The sequence below is a fragment of the Apteryx mantelli genome, chromosome 2, assembly GCF_036417845.1.
Source record: "Apteryx mantelli isolate bAptMan1 chromosome 2, bAptMan1.hap1, whole genome shotgun sequence".
NCBI classification, from domain to species: domain Eukaryota; kingdom Metazoa; phylum Chordata; class Aves; order Apterygiformes; family Apterygidae; genus Apteryx; species Apteryx mantelli.
In genome coordinates, this window is record NC_089979.1 from 43,059,363 (window position 1) to 43,081,717 (window position 22,355).

Here is a 22,355-nt window from a genome sequence, read left to right on the forward strand (position 1 = left end):
GCGTTTTGGACTAAGTCCCCCGGATCTCTTATCTGGCTTGCTGCAGGAAAACATCTGGCTGTAATTTGTGATGATGAAAATTGTCCTGATGACAAGGGAGAAGTTTCTCTTTGCCTCTCATGCTGCATTGTCAGGGTTCTTCAAATAATCTCAGCTTTGGACTTTTTTCTCCACTGATGGCCTAGGTGCCTGAATTAGCATGAATATATTTTAAGTGGGGGAATTTTTTTGATCCTACATTTTATTTTCCTGGACTGGAATATTTTCTGTCCTTTGCATCAGACACTCTTGTAGTAACCACACAGGTGAAAATCAGCAGCAGCACCTTGGAGAAACACTTTTCATAAAAGTTATTCAGTTGTATTTCAGACCTACCTGATCCTCCAAAGGAACCTCCAAAATATTACTTCTACCTACAGGCTTTCGTTTCCTGTATGCTCTTATCTATCCCCAACTTTGAAAACTGCTAACTGGAGAAAAACAAAAACCCAGCACACAATGTGGCATCAGATTCAAACTTGGATCTGGCTTCAGCAATGTTGCAATAGTTAAGTGGCGTGTATAGACCTCCGTGATTTGCTTAAAGGGAACAACAGAAGGCACAGGAATATCACTCCTCAGTGGGCTAGCTGCAGAAGGGAGTGAACCTACTGCTGTTGCAGGAATTTGCTCATGACAGAATTGCGATTATGTGTACATTTGAGTATGAAAGGAGACTAACCTACCAAAAGTAAGGATGGAAAAAGCATTGAAGTGCATTCAGTAAGCTAAATTCTGTACTTTTTGTCCTGTGACTTCAATCTACACTAGCCATACTGAGTTTTCCTTAGCTCAGTCACAAACCTATAGGCTCCTCAAGCAGTGTAAACAAGCATTGCTCTACTGACTTAAATTAAGTGACACTTAAGTCATTAGAGTCTTCTGTCTAATTTTTTCCTGGAAGTCAGTGTTTCTGTGCTGTATTATGTCTCAACACAGTTTGGGTTGCAAAAGATTTATTGTGTTAAATAGACATTTAGAACTGGTGAAAATTTCTTTTTTCCTGCAGTCCTTCATAACTAACTGAGGCTGTTGCAATATTAAGTGCAATGTTGTTATTACTGTTTTACTAGATTTTGTTGTTTTACATGATTCAGACATATGTTTATCCTAAAATACATTTCTTAATGCCATATGCCACACAGACAGCAAGAACATCAAGTTTAGGCAATGGACATGTGTTCAGCTATAAACATGGACATATTGACTGTTCATGTTGATGTAATCACAGTGGGATAAAACTGATTTGAATCCATTATATTCAGTTTCTTAACCCTGTTACAGGAAACCCTCTTCAAGGTCAGAAGATACAAAAAGGCATAAGTGTATGACTGCCCCTATGTTTCATAGACTGCAAAGTGGTTTTGCTCTTGTGCATTTACCAGATACAGTAAATGAAAAGATCAGCTTTGTAGTATTAAGGCTAACTGTAATCAATACAAATATGACTTCCACTCTGTAATAAAGAAAAAATCTCTAGGCAAAAAGCTGCTTTAGCAAGGACACATAGCTTTTTACTGTTCTTTTATTTGTGCAGCCTTTTTCTTGTCACACTTACAGTGCCATTTAATCTTTAAAGCAGGCATCTGCCATGTTTTGGACTAAAATAACATTTACTGAGATAACCTCATCCACACTATAAATCCCATTCCTGAGGACAGCAGATGTGTAAAGCAAGGGATAGAATCTGCCCTTCACAAAAACTGTAAGGCATAAATGGATTACTACCTACCCTGTCTTAACTGGACTTATAAGAAACTGAGCTGTGTTACTACGCAGCTGAAATCAGTGACCAGAATCTCTCTATCCCTAGCTTCATTTTGAGCAGAGTTAATTCTCACAGGACTGCCAAAGATATCTTTTATGAATGTTTTCACCTGTTCATTTTCTCATGTGTCATGCAATCACCTAATATATATGTGCAATATTTTTAGCTTCTCTTGTCATTGTTGAAATAGGGAAGCTGGAGAATTATCCTTGTGTTTTATTGTTGTTTTCTCCTTCCCCATGTCTCATATCAGTAACCTGGATTGCAGAGTGTGCTTTTTTTTAGTGTTTGTACAGTCTCTAATGCTATAGGGATTCAATCCCTTAAGCACAGTATTAAAACATTTACTTTTGCAATTAACCCTTATCAATCTGTTGCAGGTGTAAAGACAGCCAACACAATAGTTGAAGGTTTATTATTATTATTATTTTTATTAAAGAAAGCTTTAATATTTGGCCTATACAATCTGATCCTGCACCAGTCAACCTGTTTTTTGCTGGAGCCTTCAAAGATTGGAATCCTAGGCCCAAATATTTAACTTCAGAGGTAAAATGAATTTCATCTATCTTCATTATTTCAGGAGGTATCTTGCATTGGTCTGATCAAATATACTTTTATGATTTGCATATCTAATACATATAGTGCAAACCATGAGGACTGCAGCTGTACCTCCTACTAAAAATGTTTCTGTAAATATGCATGCGCTTGACCTGAAAATTCACTTTTCTTTGTAGTTTGCATTACCTTAAATTTACAGAAAAAATTAAAAATGCAATAAATGTTCAAAGTGCATTTATTAGATTATCTTCTGATGTGTCTAGCCAGTTTCACAAAGGTCAAATATGTCTCCTTATTTGGGTCCTTATAAATTTATATTCCATTTCTTTCATTATCTGTAAGGTTTTCACAAGCATTACCAAACTATTTTTTTCTCTGCTGTCCCTTTTTTCCTCTGTCATTTTTCTATATACTGAGCTTCTGTATACTGCCTGCTTCTTTACAATTTCTGCCACTATAACACTCAAGCTTGCATTCTTCTGTACGAGTCCACTGTGCTTTTCTAGCTTTACATTTTATCTGCTTCTCACACAGAACTTAACTGTACATTCACATTAATCTCCCTGTGTTACTCCAGTGACATAGCAAGCATACTCTGCAGTGCCAGGAGACCACATATCATGAGCGAGGAGGACCACCACATACCTCCCAGACAAACTGTGCCAACTTCTGCTTCTACTGCTGTTTGCCAGTTTAAAGGAGGGCACTAAACAAAAAATCTCTGAAACAGAGATCTTCTGACAAATACAAACTTGACTCACCTGCAGAAAACAGTCTGCATCTTGCTAGTAAAAGATTTAGAATCAGACCAAGACAATAGATATTGAGATTGCAGATGAAACAAATTGCATACAGAGCTAAAAATGAGAAATGCCTTACATTTCCAAGATGTTGTTGAACTGTTGAGAATTTATTGTCATTTTATTCCTTTGTGCCAATGTAGGTATTTCAGCAATGGTTTATTTTACTGTATCTTACTTAGCTCTGAATGGTAATAGGCATATTATCACTTCCATCCTGGGAATTTCAAAGGAACAAATAGAGGCTAAGGAAAGGTTTCACCTGATGCCTGATCTGCTGCAACTGCAGCATCTGCAGAAAAGGATGATCCTGCTCTCTAATACAGTCGTATGCTTCCATTTCTTCTCCTACAGAGGAGATAAGTTTGCAGCCATGGGGTGATCTGTGGCTTTTGGGAAGGCTAACCTACCAAAATTATTACCTCTCTTTTCTCTGTGCTGCCCTAGTGATGACACTTAAAAAAAACCTTCACAGGCGAATAATAATCACAAAAGCTACTATGTACTCTTTCCTGGCTCTTTCAATCTCATGCAACACATCAAGTTCACAGTATTGGTATGTTCCCACACAATTACCACCTACTAAGCTACCTTTAAAAAGAAATCCAACTCCAATGCAGTTTATTGCTTGTCAAAAAACCTTCAAATTTGAACTTTTCCCATGGAAAAAGCCACCAGACACCTTTTTTGCTAATTGCAAAGCTTTGGTCTTTCTGTCTTTAAAGAGCATCATAATAGTTTCATTTCTAAATCCAGTCCATCTTAAAATAAAATAAAGAGTTGCTCCTGTTTTTCTCTCATTCAGTTGTTGAAATCAGATGAACACCACAGCCTCTACCATTAGTTTCCAACTAAAAAAATCCTGCTATTTCTCCTTAGTACCCACACAGTAATATTGTGCTTTCGTTGACTCCACAGTAGCTGCTGCTTTCTTACAAATAGGATGCCACATTTGAGATTACAAAAAAAAAAAAAAAAAAAAAAGGTAGAGAGACAACACCTTTATGTTGGGGCACAAAACATGAAGTGAAAAGTTACTTTCCTCTCTCATTAAATACAGGTTTTTTGGACCAATTTATTTATCGTATAAGCCAACAGATTTAGGTGTTGGGAAACTCCTTTCAATAGGACAGTAAAAACAAGGAAGGGGAACAAACAGCCCCTGCTGCAGCTTACAACTATGAAGTATGATACATGCTGACCAAATGCAGACACAAGCAACTCATTTTTCCATATACTAGCGAGACATTAATAAATGCCTCTTAAAGTGTCCAGCACAGCTGTTGAATACAATGGCCTGACAGATTTTGATGAAACATTCTCCTTTCTTGCAGCTCAAGACCAAAAAGGAATTTCATGTCTTGTAGAACAGAGTTCTCACTTTTTTTTTTTTTTTAAATAGACTATTTTATGTTGGAGGCCATCAAAGACTTCTTTGGCAACCTATAATCAAGCTATGAAAAAAGTCATTAACAAGCAAGACTTTCCTCGTCGCTTACTCTTGGCAAAGAATTTGCAACTTTTTATGGCAAAATCACTGGTTCAGTTTAAAATTTGAAGCATCACATACAGGACTAGCTTACTAAATTAAAGGGAGTTCAGTATTATGTGACCCATGAAGTCTTCAAAATATCCTATTCTAGGTTGTTTAGGAGTATTATCCTTTTTCAGTGGTTGGTTGCTTCTGAGAATTACAAGTACTTAGGAGGATCATGAAGCGATCTGAACACTTCAATTCCATGACACTCTTCAGAACCACACACACAAAAAAAGCATTTTATAAATGCTGTTTTAGCCATCTATACTACCCAAATACCAGTTTTATATTAGCAGTTTGCTCACCAAATAGTAATGAAAACTATGATTCCACATATTAATACCTGCTGTAAAAAGTCACAAATCAACAGAAACACGGTTTTAAAAATTTTCAAATTCGAAATTTATTTAGAACGCAGGGGTTAAGTGTGGTAAGTTTCCAATTGTCTGTTAATAGCACACCCATGTCACTATCAAATAAATTGCACTAATTCCCTCTGCCCAGTTCCCCCTTAGATAGTTGCAGGTTAGTTTTCTTAACAGCCGATGTTTTGCAAATAGTGCATTATAGGACACTACTGCATTTCCTGAGTGTTCAAAGCTACTGTATGATACATTAAGCTGAAGGAAAAACATGAAATTATAATCCAGAAATAAAACAGCTATTTTACCTTACTGCTGAAATATGCAATCATAAAATGCAATGTATTTTAAACACATTTTTGGAATGTTTCCAAAAAAAAAAACCCCACACAAAACCAGCCCACTCCTTTTTAAATGAAGTTAAGCTCAACTTTTTACTTCCATTTCAAACTAAAGTTTTAGACTTCAAGTCGCTAACCTGAAGGCTGTTAAAAGATGGCTAAAGAATTTAAGAGTCTCTCAGTCCAAAATGAAGTTGGGACTAAAATATCCATGTTGATATTCCTTTAACTGTCAGGGTATTTCTAGTGGCTCGAGTAAAAGCAGCATAACAGGGTATTTCTGTTTTGTGGGTTTTTTTTCATCTTTTTAGTGCTCTTGAAGATTAGTTACTAATAGCACTAACCAGAGTGCTTAAACATAGGATTTTGCCTTTTGCCAATAGCCTTGCAATGCGCTTCAGCTTTAACGTGCAAAACCAATCTAGTCACAAACATCTCCACATTAACCACAATAAATTGTGCCAAAGTGTGTGATGTGAATAAATGTCAGCTAATCTACCAGATGTCAGCATCTCTATCAAGCATTGCTCAAGTCCAGAGTAAAAGCTCATTTGTCAGAGCTCAACTCAGCTGTGGGCAGACTGCATAGTCTATGTAAGTTACCAGTTTTTGCCTAACAATCTCCTCATAGGTTTTTGTATTTATGCTGGCAAACAGGTTTAGACAAAATTTTTAACCACCCTCTAAGTTCACCATTATTTAGTTAATACATCAATAAAGAAGTCTCACCACCTGTTAGTGGCATTTTTCATAAGAGAACACAAGCAATTCTTAATATAACAGATCTGAAGTAGTGACAGCTGATGGAAGTGCTAACTACATTGTCCTTGCATCATTTTTCATGATACATTAAGATTTATCATTCTCATTTACAGATGATTTTGGCAGAAGAGTTCTTCAGGCTGTTGCTGAAAAAAAAGCAGTTTGTCCCAGTTCAATTTTTTTTGTTTTATGGAAACCTGTTTTGAACAAGGAATTGATAGTATAGGCAATTACCAGCAGGAACTACCAAGAGATAATGTGTTCCACTCAAGTATTATGTCAGTGGCTTGCCAATCCTTTCCCCCTAAAATACTTGTAAAAACATTGGAAATATCTAAGAAATTTATAAAAAAAGCTCCTTAAACATCTGCTTAATGCCCCTTTCCTTCAAATACAAAAGGGCTCTGCATTTCAGTTTTTTTTCCTGTGGAAGTAAGAGAGGCTACGGAATAGCTAAAGAATAGAATAACAGCTATCTTTCAATGGCTATGTTAGAAAATTTAAATGACTACTACTCTAAAGGTTAAATACAGAGTTTACATAACCAATCACAACAATGGAAAAAAAACCATAGCTGACATAAAAATCCATATCAGGTCAAGTGACGGTACATTAAGAATATCCTTATATGTTATACAGAAGATAATATACACAAAGATTGTAACACAGTTATATTTTCCCTTAAAAGCCACTGTCAGTAGGGTCAGACTTACTATACAGACAAGTGGCTTGAGTATTTTTGATTGGTAAAGGGGAAAATTTAGGTTACAAAAGAAAAATGTATCAAGTACACTTTTTCACACGTCTATACTATGATTTTAAATAAAAGACTTAAACATTCTCCTACATATTCCACTTTCAACCTAAATGGAATATCACTGTCACTATACAAACCCTAGAGAGGGCAGTTCTAATCTAGTTGGTTTAAGTATGCTAAAGGACAGCTATCTTATAAAGGAGATTAAGTTCAGATGTTTAGAAACTGCAACAATAAAAGAAAGTTAGAAACCTTAAACAGCTACTCATATTTAGATATAATTACCTTTTAGAGAGCATTAGCCTAAACTCCAGTATTTTATATGGTCATTGTATTAAAAGAAAGTTTTACCACACCTAAAGGATAAGGCATAGCCATCTACTAATTGGCATATTTGTTTATTTGTCTCAGTTTGTGAAAAGGTCCTTATTTGTGTAAGCAGCAAAACAAATTTCAACTGAATGATTGCTATATGCAAAAGGACTGAAGGCAATTGCCTCTGCAGTGAACTTTACAGTTCTCAACAGCACACACGCAACATGCTATCTGAAAAAAAGTAACTAACTGAACTACTGGTATTAAATACTGAAAAAAGTTTACATTTTTATTATAATTTATTTTATTTAACAATCTAAGAAGTTTGCAGCCATCAGAAGTTCCAGTGCAATTTCAGGTGCAATTGGGAATTCAGGAATCTCCGTAGAGCTGTTAGTATAGCGGACCTTGTAGGTGAAATACATGCATACTTTGGATAGGACATGGGATGGGATTTCTCTAAAATTCACCTCATTTGTTTCATTTTCTGCAAACTGTCCTGTAGGGGGAAAAAAAAAGTTATCAAAACAAAAATCAGCACCTCAATTCACTGCAACATGAAACACTACCACATTGTCTAATACAACACGCTAAATAGACCTGCGTAAGTCCTATGCTGCTGGGTATTAGATTCTTCAGTATAAAACAGGATGTGCCACAATCACAATCCTCAAGAATATTAAGATCCATTTGCATTAGAAAGTGTTGTTCATTTTGGCTGCAGCCTATTAACAATATTCTGAACAATGCACCAGAAATTAAGATTTAATTTTGATCTGTTTGGCTTCGAAAGGTGCTTTAAAACCGTAGCATTCACAGTTCTGAAGCCCACAATAACAATATGTCTACAAGGAGAGGTATCAATCCAAATTTTTAGCTGGCTTTCCATGGGAAAAAGAGCTTATATATGTTCCACATTTATGTATGCGCACTTGTCCCTTCTGTTCCTTTTGTGATCCTACTAATTTTGAATTTCTAGGTCAGTTTCAGGCAGATTTGAGAGAGGGTAGAAACCTCAGAAACATACGAGCTTGGTCAGCTCCGTGAAAACAGGCAGGCAGGAGGAAAGGGGAAACCCTAGTTACAATTCTACTAGAAGAAATGTTCAGGATGAGTTTATCCAGGGATTTCATCCAGTATTATCCTCCAGGATAATGAAGAACTGAGAACCAAATTCTTCAATATCCTCTGGAATACTGAAGAATTTATCCAAAAGCTCAAATCTTAAAACACATTTGAAACTAGCCTTCTTTGGTCCCTCTAAGCATGAAATTAAATGCAAGATTATCCTGTAATTAGTCCCACAGACATCCTACTGTTATCTTTTCCTTTCTCTTCCTCATCTCTCTAGATTGTAAACTCATTAAGCTGAAAGACAAATTCAAAAACTAACACTAACTCAGTATTTATGAGAGACTTAGCAGTGTGTAGTTTCTGCTATCCTTCCAGGAATCCCCTTCATATCAACTACAAAGCAGAGTTATTTACTGACTTTTACACACAGAAATCTGAACATGTATACTCAAGCCAGCCCAGCTTGAATTCTAGTACAGGAACATAGGAAGCAACACAGATATTAGCATACTGGTAATGTTTACTGAAACAGAGAACACTCACACATCAATTAAATATTGATCTATTTAACTAGACAGCAAGAGTACCTTTCCTTGTAAACCCATTTACTTGTTAGTTTTTATACAAAATGTGCTTAACTGCCGACTCCTCTACAGAGTCTAGCCTCTGAGCAGGGTGCTTTGACTTTTATTTCTTCACATTGCCACGGACTGTGGAACAAATTCAGAGCGGGTCTTGTAACTACTCTCCCTCTTACATGTCTAGGTGGTGATATGAACTACATCAGACACAATAGGTCTGCTACGTATTTTCAAGTGCAACCATTACAATGCCATTTAGTGGAACATTAAGCCAAGAATTGTAACTGTTCAGTCTAACAATTACTGAAAAATTTCAAGATATATTAAGAAAATAGATCTCTCCAACAACCTCCTCTCACCAGAATCTGAAAGAGAATATAAGAATGACTGTATGGGGTCAGAACAGAGGTCCACATACCCTACTGCCTGCTACTCAAGTGGCCAAAGGTAAATGTAAAAGATGAGGATCCAGAAGAGGGCGAGCATTTTCTTTTTTCTTAAAAAAAAAAAAACAAAAAAACAAACAAAAAAAACAAAAAACAAAAAACCTTCTCCCCATTCTCTTCTCTATCCCTTCAGACTTCCATAATAAGTAGTTCAGACACTTCTTAAGCTAGAGGTGGTTTCAAATATTAAGTAACACTCGATGAGTTTTCCCTCTGTGAATTTATCTACTTTCCCCTCAAACTCAAGCAAGCTTTCAGTATTCACAAGATCCTATGGAAAGGAGTTCCTGAGCTTAATCGCAAGAGTTCAACCATGAAGGGCTACCAGCTCTTGTTTGTTTGAACTTGACAGCTGCAAGCTTCATTTAATGCCCTTAAATTCTCATAATAGGGGAAATGAGTAGTAACATCACCATAATATTGTTAACAGTCCAAAAGCAGACAGAGTGCAATTACATTGCTGGTAGTACACCTCCACAGAGGTGGGCTGTTCCAACAGAAACAGGAAGTAGTTGGGATTGGGAAAAGTTACTACTTACTTCAACTTCCACTCACTGCATGATATAAATTCGAACTGCCCAATAAAGAAAATGAAGGACATGAAGGTATTGAATTTTTTGTACCTACCTGGTCCACTCAACATAGCTTTTATTGTTCCTGATGTTAATGCATGCTCTCTTTTTACAATGAACTCATGGCCATCAGACGATATTAACTTCACATACATAGCATCTGGGCCCTCACACCCACCGTATGTTTTCTCTTCTCCATCTATAATGGAAAACAGATTAATAGTTCCAGAAAACAATGAACATTACTAAGAATACAAGCTGCAGTCTTGTGCACAACTACATTTGCAGACAGAAGATTCCAATACCACCAAAAATAAGACAGAAGTATTTTGCACATTTGAAAAAGACTTCTTTGAAGAGTACAGCACCTGTTTCAAAGTAGGAATTTTTTAAAGACTCAGTTGATTAACTTTCCTCCTCCCTCATTTCTCCATCACCAAATTTTGACATGATTTCAAGAAAATCTACATTGGGCTCAAATTTTCCTTTAGACAAATTCTCAAGTGGAAAGTATTTTTAAGAGTATGCTACTTCTTCCCTCCATGTTCATGCATGAAACTATCACCATGTTTATCATGGTAATACTTCAACAGTTTACTAAAAGCTATCTAAATACCCATCTAATGTTAAAAAAAAAAAAAAAAAAAAAACCAACAACACAGACTGCAAGGCAAAAAGGCCTTTATGAAGCACAGGTAAGAACAAAAGCAGCCAGAGCACGGATTCCTGCACTGAAGTGGCATGAAATAGGATTTATTCCTCTTGCACTGCCCAGTCAGACCCAGAACCACACAGGGTTAATGCATCTGTGTCACCCATATTATGTCCTTTGGTGTAAAATAAGGAAAGTACAAGACACTTTAAAAAAAAAAAAAAAGAAGAAAAAAAAGGAAACTTGGACACTCCTCCCACAGCAGTTTTGACTGTGTTTTTTTCTTTTTTGCTTCTCCCTTTTGTCTCACTATACACCTGCTTTCCACTTTGCTTCTCTATAGACCCTTCCCCCCCCCCTTTTTTTTTTTCTTTCATTTATTTTCTCCTACCATCCCACGGTTCACTTTGTGCATTCTAACACTTTCCCCATCTTGCACCTGTCTTAGCTGTTTGGGCAGCAAGCTCACTGCAGTAGGAATTGCTGAATACTGTGTCTGTATACTGCCAAGCATATGATACTGTAGCACTAAGGAGACCGTATCTATTGTTAGTCTTTACACATAGCAGTAAGGAGACCATATCTATAGTTGGCCTTTACACATTCCTGTCAACTCATTTAAGTAAAAAAAGACTGCAGTAATTTTAAAACTTTTTTAGAAGTGTAAACACCCACCCATACACTCCAGTAAATAGACAGTTTCTATCAAATTCAAACTGTATTTTCTACAAGAGTACAGAATTGATATAGTAAGTACTGCTAGAATTCCATTAAAAATGCTTGAGTTTTATATTGCATGTAGACTTTATTTTCAGAAAAGTAATAATCTTGCCAGAAATGTAAAAGTGAAAATCCCCAAAGTTCCTACAGCTTGGAAAAAATATAACAGAAGAGATCTGCATACAATCATGAAATATTGGCAATATATTCATTTTCAGAAGGATATAGAAGTAGGAAAGATAGAACTGATATAGACTGCAAACTTGAAATTTGATTGTTAGTGTTGTTTCTCCATCCGACAAAACAAAGAATAGAAATACTAAGTGCACTGCATTTTATCTAGTGCTATAGCAAATACAACATCCCCCCAATAAATTACGTTGCTTGAAAATTAAAATGGAATTAACATATAGTTATTGCAAATCTTAATAAAGTATTGCCAGTGCCAAGGATGCTAATACTTTTAGAAAAAATATAATTAAAACCAGAATCTGTCCAATCTTGTTTTAAATCCATTTCATTAACCAGTCATTTGAATACAGAGATGGATACAACAGTTTTAGATGTTTAAAGTCAACGCACACACACACACAGTAATTCAGAAAGAGTTTGTCCTTATAATGATCTCTTAGTCAGAATTAAACAGGTTGACCTCAGTAAGCAGTTGAAAAATATTTAAGAGCATATAAAGGAATTTTCTAGTCCACTATCTTAGTGTTATAGAACCTAAAGACAACCTATTTTAGCATGTACATTTTCAGTGTTATGCACATTAAGTAAAATGAAATTTATTATAAAATAGATGCATTTTGAATAAGCCTTTCAATAAACCAACATTCACTTGAGAAATTCCTCCTAAAAACTATTTAAATTAAAGCTTTCTCTGGTTTATGAATTATTTTTCCACATAATCATTACCTACAATATCAGGAGAAGAGCAAATAAAATGTGTATTGTGGAATGTAGTATTTGCACACTGTAGTAATTCTGTAGTAAATTTGAAGCTACAAGAGAAACAGTGACATGATCAACATTTAGAGTCTTACAATCCACCTCCTCTGCCAATGTAAGAGACTACAAGATGTTTCACATTATAATAAACAAAAAAGTTCTAAGAAAATTAACTTACCCATTCTCTTATAAAAATTTTTATTTCTTTGCAACAGCAGCTTTTGCAATAGGAGCGTCTGAAAAAAACACAAGTGGCAAAGCTTTCAGTCAGTAGTACGATGATTTCTTAAGCCAGTTTCAGTTATTAGCCTTTATATTATTATAAACACTATTAAGGAAAAATATGATAACACACAACATGCAATGTTGATGAATACTTAAACATTAGGCTTTGAAATTTATCTTCACTGTCCAAAGATCCTTACCAGCTCGCCATATTCTGATATTTCTAAACTCTAACTTTTAGCTTACTTTGTAAAGAAACTGTTCCTTTAAGCTCTTTAAAGCCCTTGGCTATAAAGCCAGAGTTATTTCTAGAGCCTTAAGTCATTTATTACTATAGACATGGGTAATGGGTTGGGGTGGGGACGATGGAGGATGACAAGTTTTGCCACAGTAAAATATGTACTGCAAAAGGCACTTAAGAGACCATGCAGCTTATGTAGAGAGGAAAAGAAGTCAGAGACCAGTTTATGATGATGTGACTCGAGGAGTGGTTGATACACCAGATGGTTGTGCTGCCTTTTCAGATGGACTGTGACAGGCTGGAGAAATGGGCAAACGGGAGTCTCACAAAGCTCAAAGAGAAACACAACAGTCCTGCACCTGGGAAAGGACTAACCTCACGCACCAGTACAGCCTGGGGGCCAACTAGCTGGAAAGCAGCTTTTTAGAAAAAGACCTGAGGGTGCTGGTGGACAGCAAGTTGAACATGAGCCAGCAGCGTGCCCTTGCAGTGAAGGAGGCCAGCGCTATCCTGGGCTGCATTAGAAAGAGGATTGGCAGCAGGATGAGGGAGGTGATCCTTCCCCTCAGCACTGGTGAGACACCTGGAGGGCTGTGTTCTGTTCTGGACTCCCCAGTACAAGACACACATAGACATACTGGAGTGAGTCCAGCAAAGGGCCACAAAGACAATTAAGGCACTTGAGCATTCTTCATATGAGGAGAGACTGAGAGAAACAGGATTATTTAGCCTAGAGAAGAGAAGGCTCAGGAGGATCTTATGAATGTGTGTAAGTAACTGATGAGAAGGAATTTAGATGACTGAGCCAGACACTTTACAGTGGTATCCAGCGAAAGGACAAGATGCAATGGGAGTGTACTGAAACACAAGACATTCCATTTAAAGAAAAAACACTTCTCCTGCAAAAGTGGAACACTGGAACAGCTTGATCAGAGAGGTTCCTTGGTGGTATTTAAAGCCCAGTTGGACAAGATCCTAAGCAACCAATCCTAGTTGACCCTGCTTTGAGCAGAGGGGTTGGACTAAATCTCCAGGGTTCCCCTCCCAGTCTCTTCTATTCTGTGATTCTACAGATTTACCATCCAGTCTGTATTAGCTCCCCAGAGTGGACTTAGCATTGTTGCCATTTGTAGCATTCACTTTCAAAGTATATTACTTAATGCAAGAGACGAAGCATGCTAAAGGATGAATATACATATCCGATATGTTCATTACATATATGCACAAGTCTGCCTCTCAGTGAATATATACTCAAGGATTAGAAACATGTTTCATGGAAACCAAGGATGGCACGTAGCAGATTTTGAAGAACCTACCATATCATAGAGTTAAGAGCCCTAATAACTGCAGACAAGCATTTGAGAGAGGCAGCAGTGCTGAACTCAATGGGCTGTCAGTAAAAAAACACTGCTTGCTGATAGATGATGGGCAGCACTATGCTTCCAGTGGAGAACATTTGCCAGCTCCCACTATCTGGCCCTCCAACCTGTCCTTTTCAAAGATTGACAACTCCTGATATAGGTACATAATTATCACCTAGATAATCTATTTTACACATTTAACATAAGCATTCACATGGTAAATTAATTAGGAGTTGCCACAGCTTATAAATTCACAAACAGCTTGCTACATACATACTTCCCCATGTAAATATATCCTAAGAGGTATAGAAATGAAAGCACTTATCTGCAAAACATATCCTGTATGTTCACATACAATATGTATTTCTTCACACTGAAACTGCCCTTCTGTTGTGAAAAAGAAAACTTTGGAACAGAAATTCCATCCACCCAATTACAATCCTAAAATTCCTTTCATGTCAACAGCTACTCTCCAATCATTAACCTAGTACAAATCAATGAAGTACTGTTGCGTTCCAGCAGATTCTGGAGAACACTGCCAGTGATTCTGGTTGCTTTCCTAGCTGACATCCAGGGCTGAGGGCAGCAATGAGACTGTTAAGAATTCTGACAATTCATGCCATTGCTTAGAAAAGCAATGGGCAACAGCAGAGGCATGAACTGGAATTACTCACTACAGAGAAGAACCCCAGTACTTGAGCGTGAGCGAGAGAGAGAAACACAACAGAGACCACTGTTTCCCCCACCTCCCACATTTGTGGTAAAAGCCCAAAATGTAAGCAAGTTGAGGACAGGGCTGAAAGATAAAGTTTTTCCTCCAGCATTTGGAGGAGAAGTTTTACAGATATCGCTGAGCAAAATCAAAGATTCAGCTCTTCAGAAGACACAGCTCTTTGCTCTTGCTGGTAGCTTCACTTTTCAGCTGCAGTTTGGAGCAGGGTATGTTGATTTGTTCTAGCTCCCTTCTTCAGGATGATCCCATGTAAGCAAATATGAAATAGTCTGAATGGTTTTTTTTTCAAGCTTTCGCAAGACAACACTTTAAGGACTATTGTTTTCTCTCTTGTCATGCATATGTAGTTTGGTTAAGTATGCAGAGTAACTTTGTGTAGAAAAAAGCATCCTCCACCTACATTGTTTTTGTCTTTAAAAATTGTCTCCACCTTACATAAATCTTTTTATAAAATACTTTCCTTTCCCACTTACATAGGGCAACTCTCCGCCTGTACTCTTGCAGGTGAAAAGTTTCTGAACATAAAGCACATTCAAGAATGCCCTTTCAGAGTTAATTTGTGTAAACTGGCATAGAGATACCCTAATATCAAATGTTAAATGCCGCTGCCATTTTCATTAATTCCAGGAACTCCTCCAAGGGAATCACATTCAGCTGCTGCACACTCAGGTGCAGGAACAGTAACAGCACAAGACTGATGTGATCTTTTCTCCTGTTTCAACAGGTTTTGTAAATGGAAATCAAGCATCCTATAGGCGAATACTGGTTGCTCAGAAACTGAAGGGACACCTTACTTTATTACTTCTACTTCACAGAAGAGTATTGCTTGTGCGGCCCTTTTCTCTAGCCACAAACCTCTTCCCTACACTCCAAAAGAGTAGTGAAACAGCTTATTTTCTTCTTAAACAGAAGAAAAGAACAAAAGAACTGATACCATTTTGTGGAGGTAACAGTGGCAAGATAAAATATGCCTCAGTTTTCAATATAAATAGTACCATTGAATATAGGAAGGAATAAAGACAGGCTAGTTGGTGGGAATGAGAATATATTAACACCTTCCAAGGTGAAGGCATAACTTGAAGAGACTAATACATTAAAGTTGGGGAACTGAAATAATTCCTGAACCAAAACCTTAGAGCTGTCAAAAAATTGCAAATCCAACGAGCATTTTAATTAAATCAAATGGAATGTGCTATCATATGATTAGAGAGAAAAAAATACAGCAGTTACACCTAAAGAAAAAACATGCTCAGGTTCAGTGATCTGAATTCAAGTGTATGAAATATAAATGAAAACAGGATAAAAATGCAGAAAAGGTTAGCAGAGTTACAACATGCTAGATGAAACCAATACCTAAAAAATGAACCAGTCATTTTCTTGATAATGGGCAAGGGAGTAAACTAGATGTAATCTGGATTCAGTAAATCATCTGAGGTTAAATAAATGTGATAAGAAGATAATCTTAAAACAAAAAAGAAACTTTCTAAAAGAATGCCATATAACACTGCAAAAAAAAAAAAGAAAAAGAAAAAAGGAAGAAACAATGGGGCTGGAAAATAGTAACTAGTGAAGCTCCTCCAAAATTTGTATCAAACTTATTTTTCAACAATGCTGCCAGGAAAAGAAGGCATGTTTAGATGGGACAAATGTGGAAGACAACAAAAGCAGAACAGAGTATCATATAAAGAAGTGAACAATATTGAAAAATAACATACTAGAAGCTAGATGAAATGAAATCATTTGAAATGCAAGAGCCCTACATGTAGGGATTAATGAGTTTCTTTTATGTCATCAGGGCTTGGAAATTTTAGCCATCCTATGGTCAACTATAAACTGATGCAGCTCTGGAAAAAAAAAAAGCAAATGCAAATCAAGGACTTAGGGAAGTATTAATGCTGTTTTACTACATTTGGGTGACAACTTGTCTGGAATACCACATACAATTCTAATTACCTGCCTTCAAGGATAAGAAGTTTAAATTCAAAGAGTTACAGAAAGGAGCTACTGACATGACCAAAGAGCCTGTTGTATGAAAGAAAAATTAAAGTCTTGCTTATTCAGCTTAGCAAAATAAAGCTGGAATGAATATAAACATAACAATTTATTGTAAGGACAAATTTCAAAGAGGAAGAAGTATGCCAACATTATTCCTCAGTTTAAGTCCAACAAACAAACATAAACTAGCAAATAATAAATCAATACTTCTATTCCAGAATCCAAGTTTTGTCTAGAAAGTAAAATAAAACTTTAACATTCTAATGCTAAAAGCAAAAAATGCAAAAAACCTACCTACTTTTAAGAAAAAAAACTTAATATATTTCATTGTATGATGCATTTGATGTATAAGCAAGGGACTGAGTTTGGTTTCACTCAATTTCTATTCTGACATAACAAAGAATGTATAATTTCAGAAAAATATAAAAAGAAAATCATGAATAGTATCAGCAAGATAGATTTAATCCTGACAGGATACAGAAAATGGAGAGCATGGAAAGATCATATGGCTCAATATAAAAACAGAAGAGAGAAGGAAAGGAAGAAAACAGGAAAGCTAGGCAAACCGAGAAACCTAGAAAAGCAATAATAACCTGTTAGCATCTCTTGGTTTCTCTCCTGGATCAAGAAGTGTTGAATTATAAAGATTAGCACATACTGCATTAGAAATGGTTATTTTGTGAAAAGCATCTTCTTCCCAGCAACTATACTCAAGTTGACTGAGATAGCATTAACATGATCCCACATAAGCCAAAGCCTATTTTCTTCAGTCAACTATATTATTGGCTTATGAGTTTATATAAAGGTAAGTGGAATAAGCACCCTGAAAAGCTGGTACAAAAACAAACACGCACATTTGATGTTTTTTTCATAGAAATCTGATTTGTTACTCAACATCTTAAAAGAAAAAAAGAATCCACTGAGAAAATAAATTAGAATGGGAATAACAACAGATGAAGGATGAAGAGATCCCTACCACACACAAGTTACCACTGTAAAAGGAGTGGAAAGGAATTCTTTCTGCACAAAAGCCTGCCCTACACACAACTTTTTAAAAGACTGGCAATTAGGTCCTCTTAAGTATTAAATAATAGGTTAGAAACAGGAAACTCAAGTCAAAGAGCATGTCCTCTTACCAGAATTTTTTCTTGGAGCGTATTTTCTAATATTGCAAAACACCTCATTATATTTTCCTTCTGTATAATGAAAACGATGCAGAGGACAACATTTGTCAAGGCAATATGAAGAAAACACCTGGTGAGCTTTATGAAGGTGCCTGGTACCTACCTATATTTTACATACTTTACTACATTTTATAGTTGTTTCTGTCTGACTTCACCAAGATCACACTAAGGCAAGAGAACAATTTAATTTTTTGAACACTAGAACCAGACACATGCAAAGAACCAGTAATTTTTTGTTCAAAATATATTCTCTATTCCCTTTCCCATTCAAGAAGCTTATGAGGCATTATAAATTAGATAGCTCAGCTCTCTGCCTTCACTCTCAAAATGCACATATATTAGGCATTCTTGTTTTCCTGCAATAACTCCATAATAAAAAAAAGAGAAAATTAAACATTAGCTAAAACTGCATTACTTAAGAGAAAGATTGCACAAAAAGGATATACCACTTTCCATCAAAGAGGGTGAGTACAATAAAATTAAAACCAGTATTTGGCACAGAAAAGAGAACTTTCCAAACTGCCTAAAAAGGAAGCTGCTGTTGCAGAAGACAAAATTTTGGCCAGAAATTAGAGAACTGAAAGTTTTCACAAGTTGCTAGAATATTTACATCTACAACATAAAACATAGCTATGTATCATAAAATGCGATTATTAACCTACACAAGTCAAGTGTTCTTCTTGTAAGCATACTCAAATGTTTTGTTCTCCTTCTCACAACCTTACGAATAAATACTACAGTATAGCAAGTGTACTGTGACTCCTGTCCTGCTTCTCTTGAGCATCAAGTGCAGGAGATAATGAAGCATGTCCATGATGTTCCTACCTTACTCCCCACATTCAGTGCTTGTCTCCCAAGCCTACCCAAATTTTCAGCATGTCATTTCCTTGCATACTTTGTATGTCTATAGACTGGAATATATGTCACTTCAGAGACATGCAATAATTTGACCAGACACATGCAGCCATTGTAAAGATTTCAGAACTCCACTGCTTTAATTAAGCGCAAGCAAGTTAAATCTATAAAAACATTTGCAAGCACTCAGATTCTTTGATCTCACAGAAAGAGTTTTAGACTCTGGTCCAGGGCAACTCAAATGACTTCCAATTCTTTAACTTTGTAGCACACACATGGCTTTTGTACACTTCAGCTTGTGACATTTCTTGTGTCTTCTACATTCATTTTTTTGGAAAATGCGGGGCAAACAACTCAAATGCCTTCACAATTCCTAGGTTAGTTTAAAAGTCAAGTGTGAATTTTTCAGGATGCTGTCTGTATATTAATAAGTGTTCATCAATAAGCAAAGATTATAATGCATTAAAACATTAATCTCCTGTTTAATCCCAGGCAACCAAGCCCTAGTCCTGTTCTAGATGCTGTATACTGATTTGTTTAAGAATATGGCACTTCAATTTAGCATTCATTGCCCAGGACACACTAGAAAACACTGAAAATAAGGATTGTAGTATATTTCGTAAAATCATGAGGGAAACTGGTACAGCATGATTTCCAAATCAGCTTACTTGGTATTCCATAAACACAAATACTAAAGTTTGAACATTCAGGGCAAACTGAACTGTGAGAGAAAGATATACTAAAGGTGAATGCCAGCTAAGACAAACATAAGATGAGTTAGAATACGGTGCATGGAGTATCAAAGATTTCACTTTACTCAAGAATTTCTTTTCTCTAAGGAAACTTATCTTTTCAGTAACTCCTTTATTGTTTTTCTTCCTAACATACAACAAAAGCCTTAATTATAGCCTTTACTAAGCCTTGTATACTTTTTGCCATAGGGGGGGAAAAATGCTAGCATATTCCACTGGATATCCCCTCTCTATCAAAAACTACTGTTTTATAAATTACTCCATAATGAAGATAACTAAATTATGAACTCTAAAACCTTTCTGGATGTAAAAAATTTTGTCAAAAGCCCAACATCAAAACTCCTTTATTTTGATCTGACAACAAGCATACCTTTATGAAAAAAAAAGTTAAGACTTTCTTGTAGCGTATACAGAGAATTGCAAAAACACAGTAAAACATCTGAAGCTAAGTAAACTCCCAAAAGATATTAAGTTGTCCCCACACAAAGCATAAGCGACATGAGCATGAACACAAAAGTACATATTGGAAAGAAATCTGAAGGTGGGAACAAGACGAAGGAGGAAGGTGCTTGAGAGAATCAGCTGGATCTCCTCACTGCATTGTAAGACAGTGACCAACATTAAGTTTTCATATGAAATCTGCGTGAAGTTTCAGGAAACCAGCTACATCTGTTCATCACCTATTCTAGCACAAAGAAGCTCAAATAACTCTTAGCTGATATAGGAAGAAAAAAAAGTGCTAAAAGTGCTGAAAGTTTCTAAAGCATATATGTCCTGAAGCTCCCATCGATGTTAACGCTACATAACACTGACATAAACACCAAAGGATCTTGTTGGGGATAATTTTATTTACATAACTTAAGCCTGTTAGAAGGCTGATCTCAAGATATAATGTGTAAGACGTGCAAAAAGGGTAGCTGTTGTACTACAGAGAATTAACACTCCCCCCCTTCTAAACACTCTGGTTATCAAAAAATATTTCTCTACCAACATTATTGTTTTTTTCTTAGTATTCTAACAAGAAAAAAAATTGAGTACAGGAAGAAATATTCAGAAATGTAGGTACAAAGTGGTGCTTAAACAAACAGGTGAGACACCTTTAGGATATGCGTATTTTTCTGTTTTCCTTCCAAATTGAACTTCTGCAAGTGATCCACTGCAAACTCAAGTAAACAAAAGGCCTACAACTTTCTAAGTTTCTCTGCAGTACAAGGCTTATCTCAGAATTTGCAGTATTAAAAATCTCTAGCACAGTTCAAAGTAAGAGAAATACCTGTAGATAGTACTACACATGGTAAAATAAAATCAGGCCTCAGAGGAAACTGCTAGCATCACACCCTTTCCTTTTCATACGTATATCTCAAGACATCAATCATTTACCAATGCCTATGTTCATTTATATTAAAGTAAAATCACTCTGTGAGGAACAAATCGTACCGAAAAGCTTGGTTTTTTTTTTTCCTAACTACACACAAAACAGCGTACCACCCCTTTCCATCAACCTTGTTTTGCTTATATTATTTGACTATTACTGCTAAAGCACTTTAACTAGCACTTCTCACCTTGGTATAACAACCCCAGGGGGTGCATCCTAAATTCTTTCGGCCTTAGTTTTTCCCCTCTCTCTAGGGCCAGGCGTGGGAAGAGGGTGGACGTCATTTGTGGTGGAAAAAGTTCAAGAGCGATATTTAATTAAAACACCGTTCTGGAAAGCCCCTTTCCCGGCGGCGCGTGGATTCCAAGAAGACTGTTTTAGTCGCGCCCCAAAGGAGGGGAACGCGCCTCTCCCCCTCCCTCCGCTCCCCGTCCCGGTGCGGGCACCCAGCCTGGCACCGCATCCCCCCTCCCCCCCACACACACACCCCGACCCCGGCCCCGGCCCCGCTCGCCCAATGGCCCCGCGCGCCGCGGCCCCTCCGCGCCTCTCCGCGCCGCGGCCGGGCCCCCGCCCGGCGCCCGCCGCTCGGAGCGGGACCGGCGCGGCGGGCGAGGCCCGCTCCTCTCCCCGGGGCGGCCTCGGGGGCTTCCGCTCCCCCTCCCCATTTTCCGCTCGCGCCCCACGGCCACTCACCCGTCGGCGCCGCTACCTCTGCCCTGTTCGCAGGGCCCCCTCGGTGACGGGCCAGCTGCCTCGCGAACACTTCCGCTGGGTCACGGCAGACTTCCGGCCGCGGCGCGCAGCCCCGCGCCCTGCCCTTGGAAGGTGTGCGGCGCCCGGCTCCCGCCATGCCGTGCGGCGAGAGCGAGGCATGCTGGGGCGTGTAGTTCCGGCCGGCGGGGGCCAGGGGCGAGTCCACCATGTTAGTGGCGGCAGCGGTGGCCACGCCGAGGCCCCGGGGAGTGGGGAGCAGCCTGCGTTTTGCTGCGGGGCTCCCCGTGTGGGGCTTCCTGCCGCGGGGTTCGCGCGAGTCAGAGTTTTTGTGAGGGTTCCCCGCAGCAGTAAAGCTAAAACCCACGTTTTTAGGGAGGGCTGAGCTTTCCCCCCGACCCGAACATCCCAGGAAGCCGAGCTGCGAAAACGCTGGACTTGGGCCCAAATTCTGTGGGTCAGCTGTGAGCCTGGTGGGAAGCGATGCTAAGGCACCCCGAGGGACAGGCTCTGCCACTGCCGAGCCCCCCCAGGGCTGCTGCTACTGCTGCCTCCTAGGACGCCTGAAACCTTTCCTGAGTGCCGTCCTTGCCTCTTGCAGCCCCAGGGCTAAAATGCCACCATCGTCCTGTCTAACTGAGCCACGACTGCAATAATGGGCAAAAGCCTGTTTGCAAAATTGCTA

The 22,355-nt window shown here is 37.8% G+C and overlaps 1 protein-coding gene across 2 annotated transcripts; it reads right to left on the reverse strand.

The window, feature by feature from the left end:
• Positions 1–5,080: 5,080 nt before the first annotated feature.
• Positions 5,081–21,756, reverse strand: ELOC (elongin C). 2 transcript variants are annotated; one of them, XM_067290563.1, is made up of 5 exons: positions 21,653–21,744; positions 21,144–21,204; positions 12,414–12,471; positions 9,968–10,111; positions 5,081–7,738 (listed from the first exon to the last, which is right to left on the reverse strand). In XM_067290563.1, exons 3-5 carry the CDS (start codon positions 12,415–12,417, stop codon positions 7,548–7,550), a joined length of 339 nt encoding a protein of 112 aa, XP_067146664.1. In that variant the 5' UTR covers positions 12,418–12,471; positions 21,144–21,204; positions 21,653–21,744; the 3' UTR covers positions 5,081–7,547. The 2 variants fall into 2 exon arrangements, with proteins under 2 accessions (XP_067146664.1, XP_067146663.1); XM_067290562.1 differs by lacking the exon at positions 21,144–21,204 and having other exon boundaries at positions 21,653–21,756.
• Between the last annotated feature and the right edge of the window lie 599 nt (positions 21,757–22,355).

Excerpts from the sequence above, each read along its gene's own strand:
- ELOC (XM_067290562.1), bottom strand. Across the intron at positions 7,739-9,967 it reads AGCTATGTTGAGTGGACCAG|GACAGTTTGCAGAAAATGAA; the intron begins GTAGGTACAAAA and ends TTCCCCCTACAG.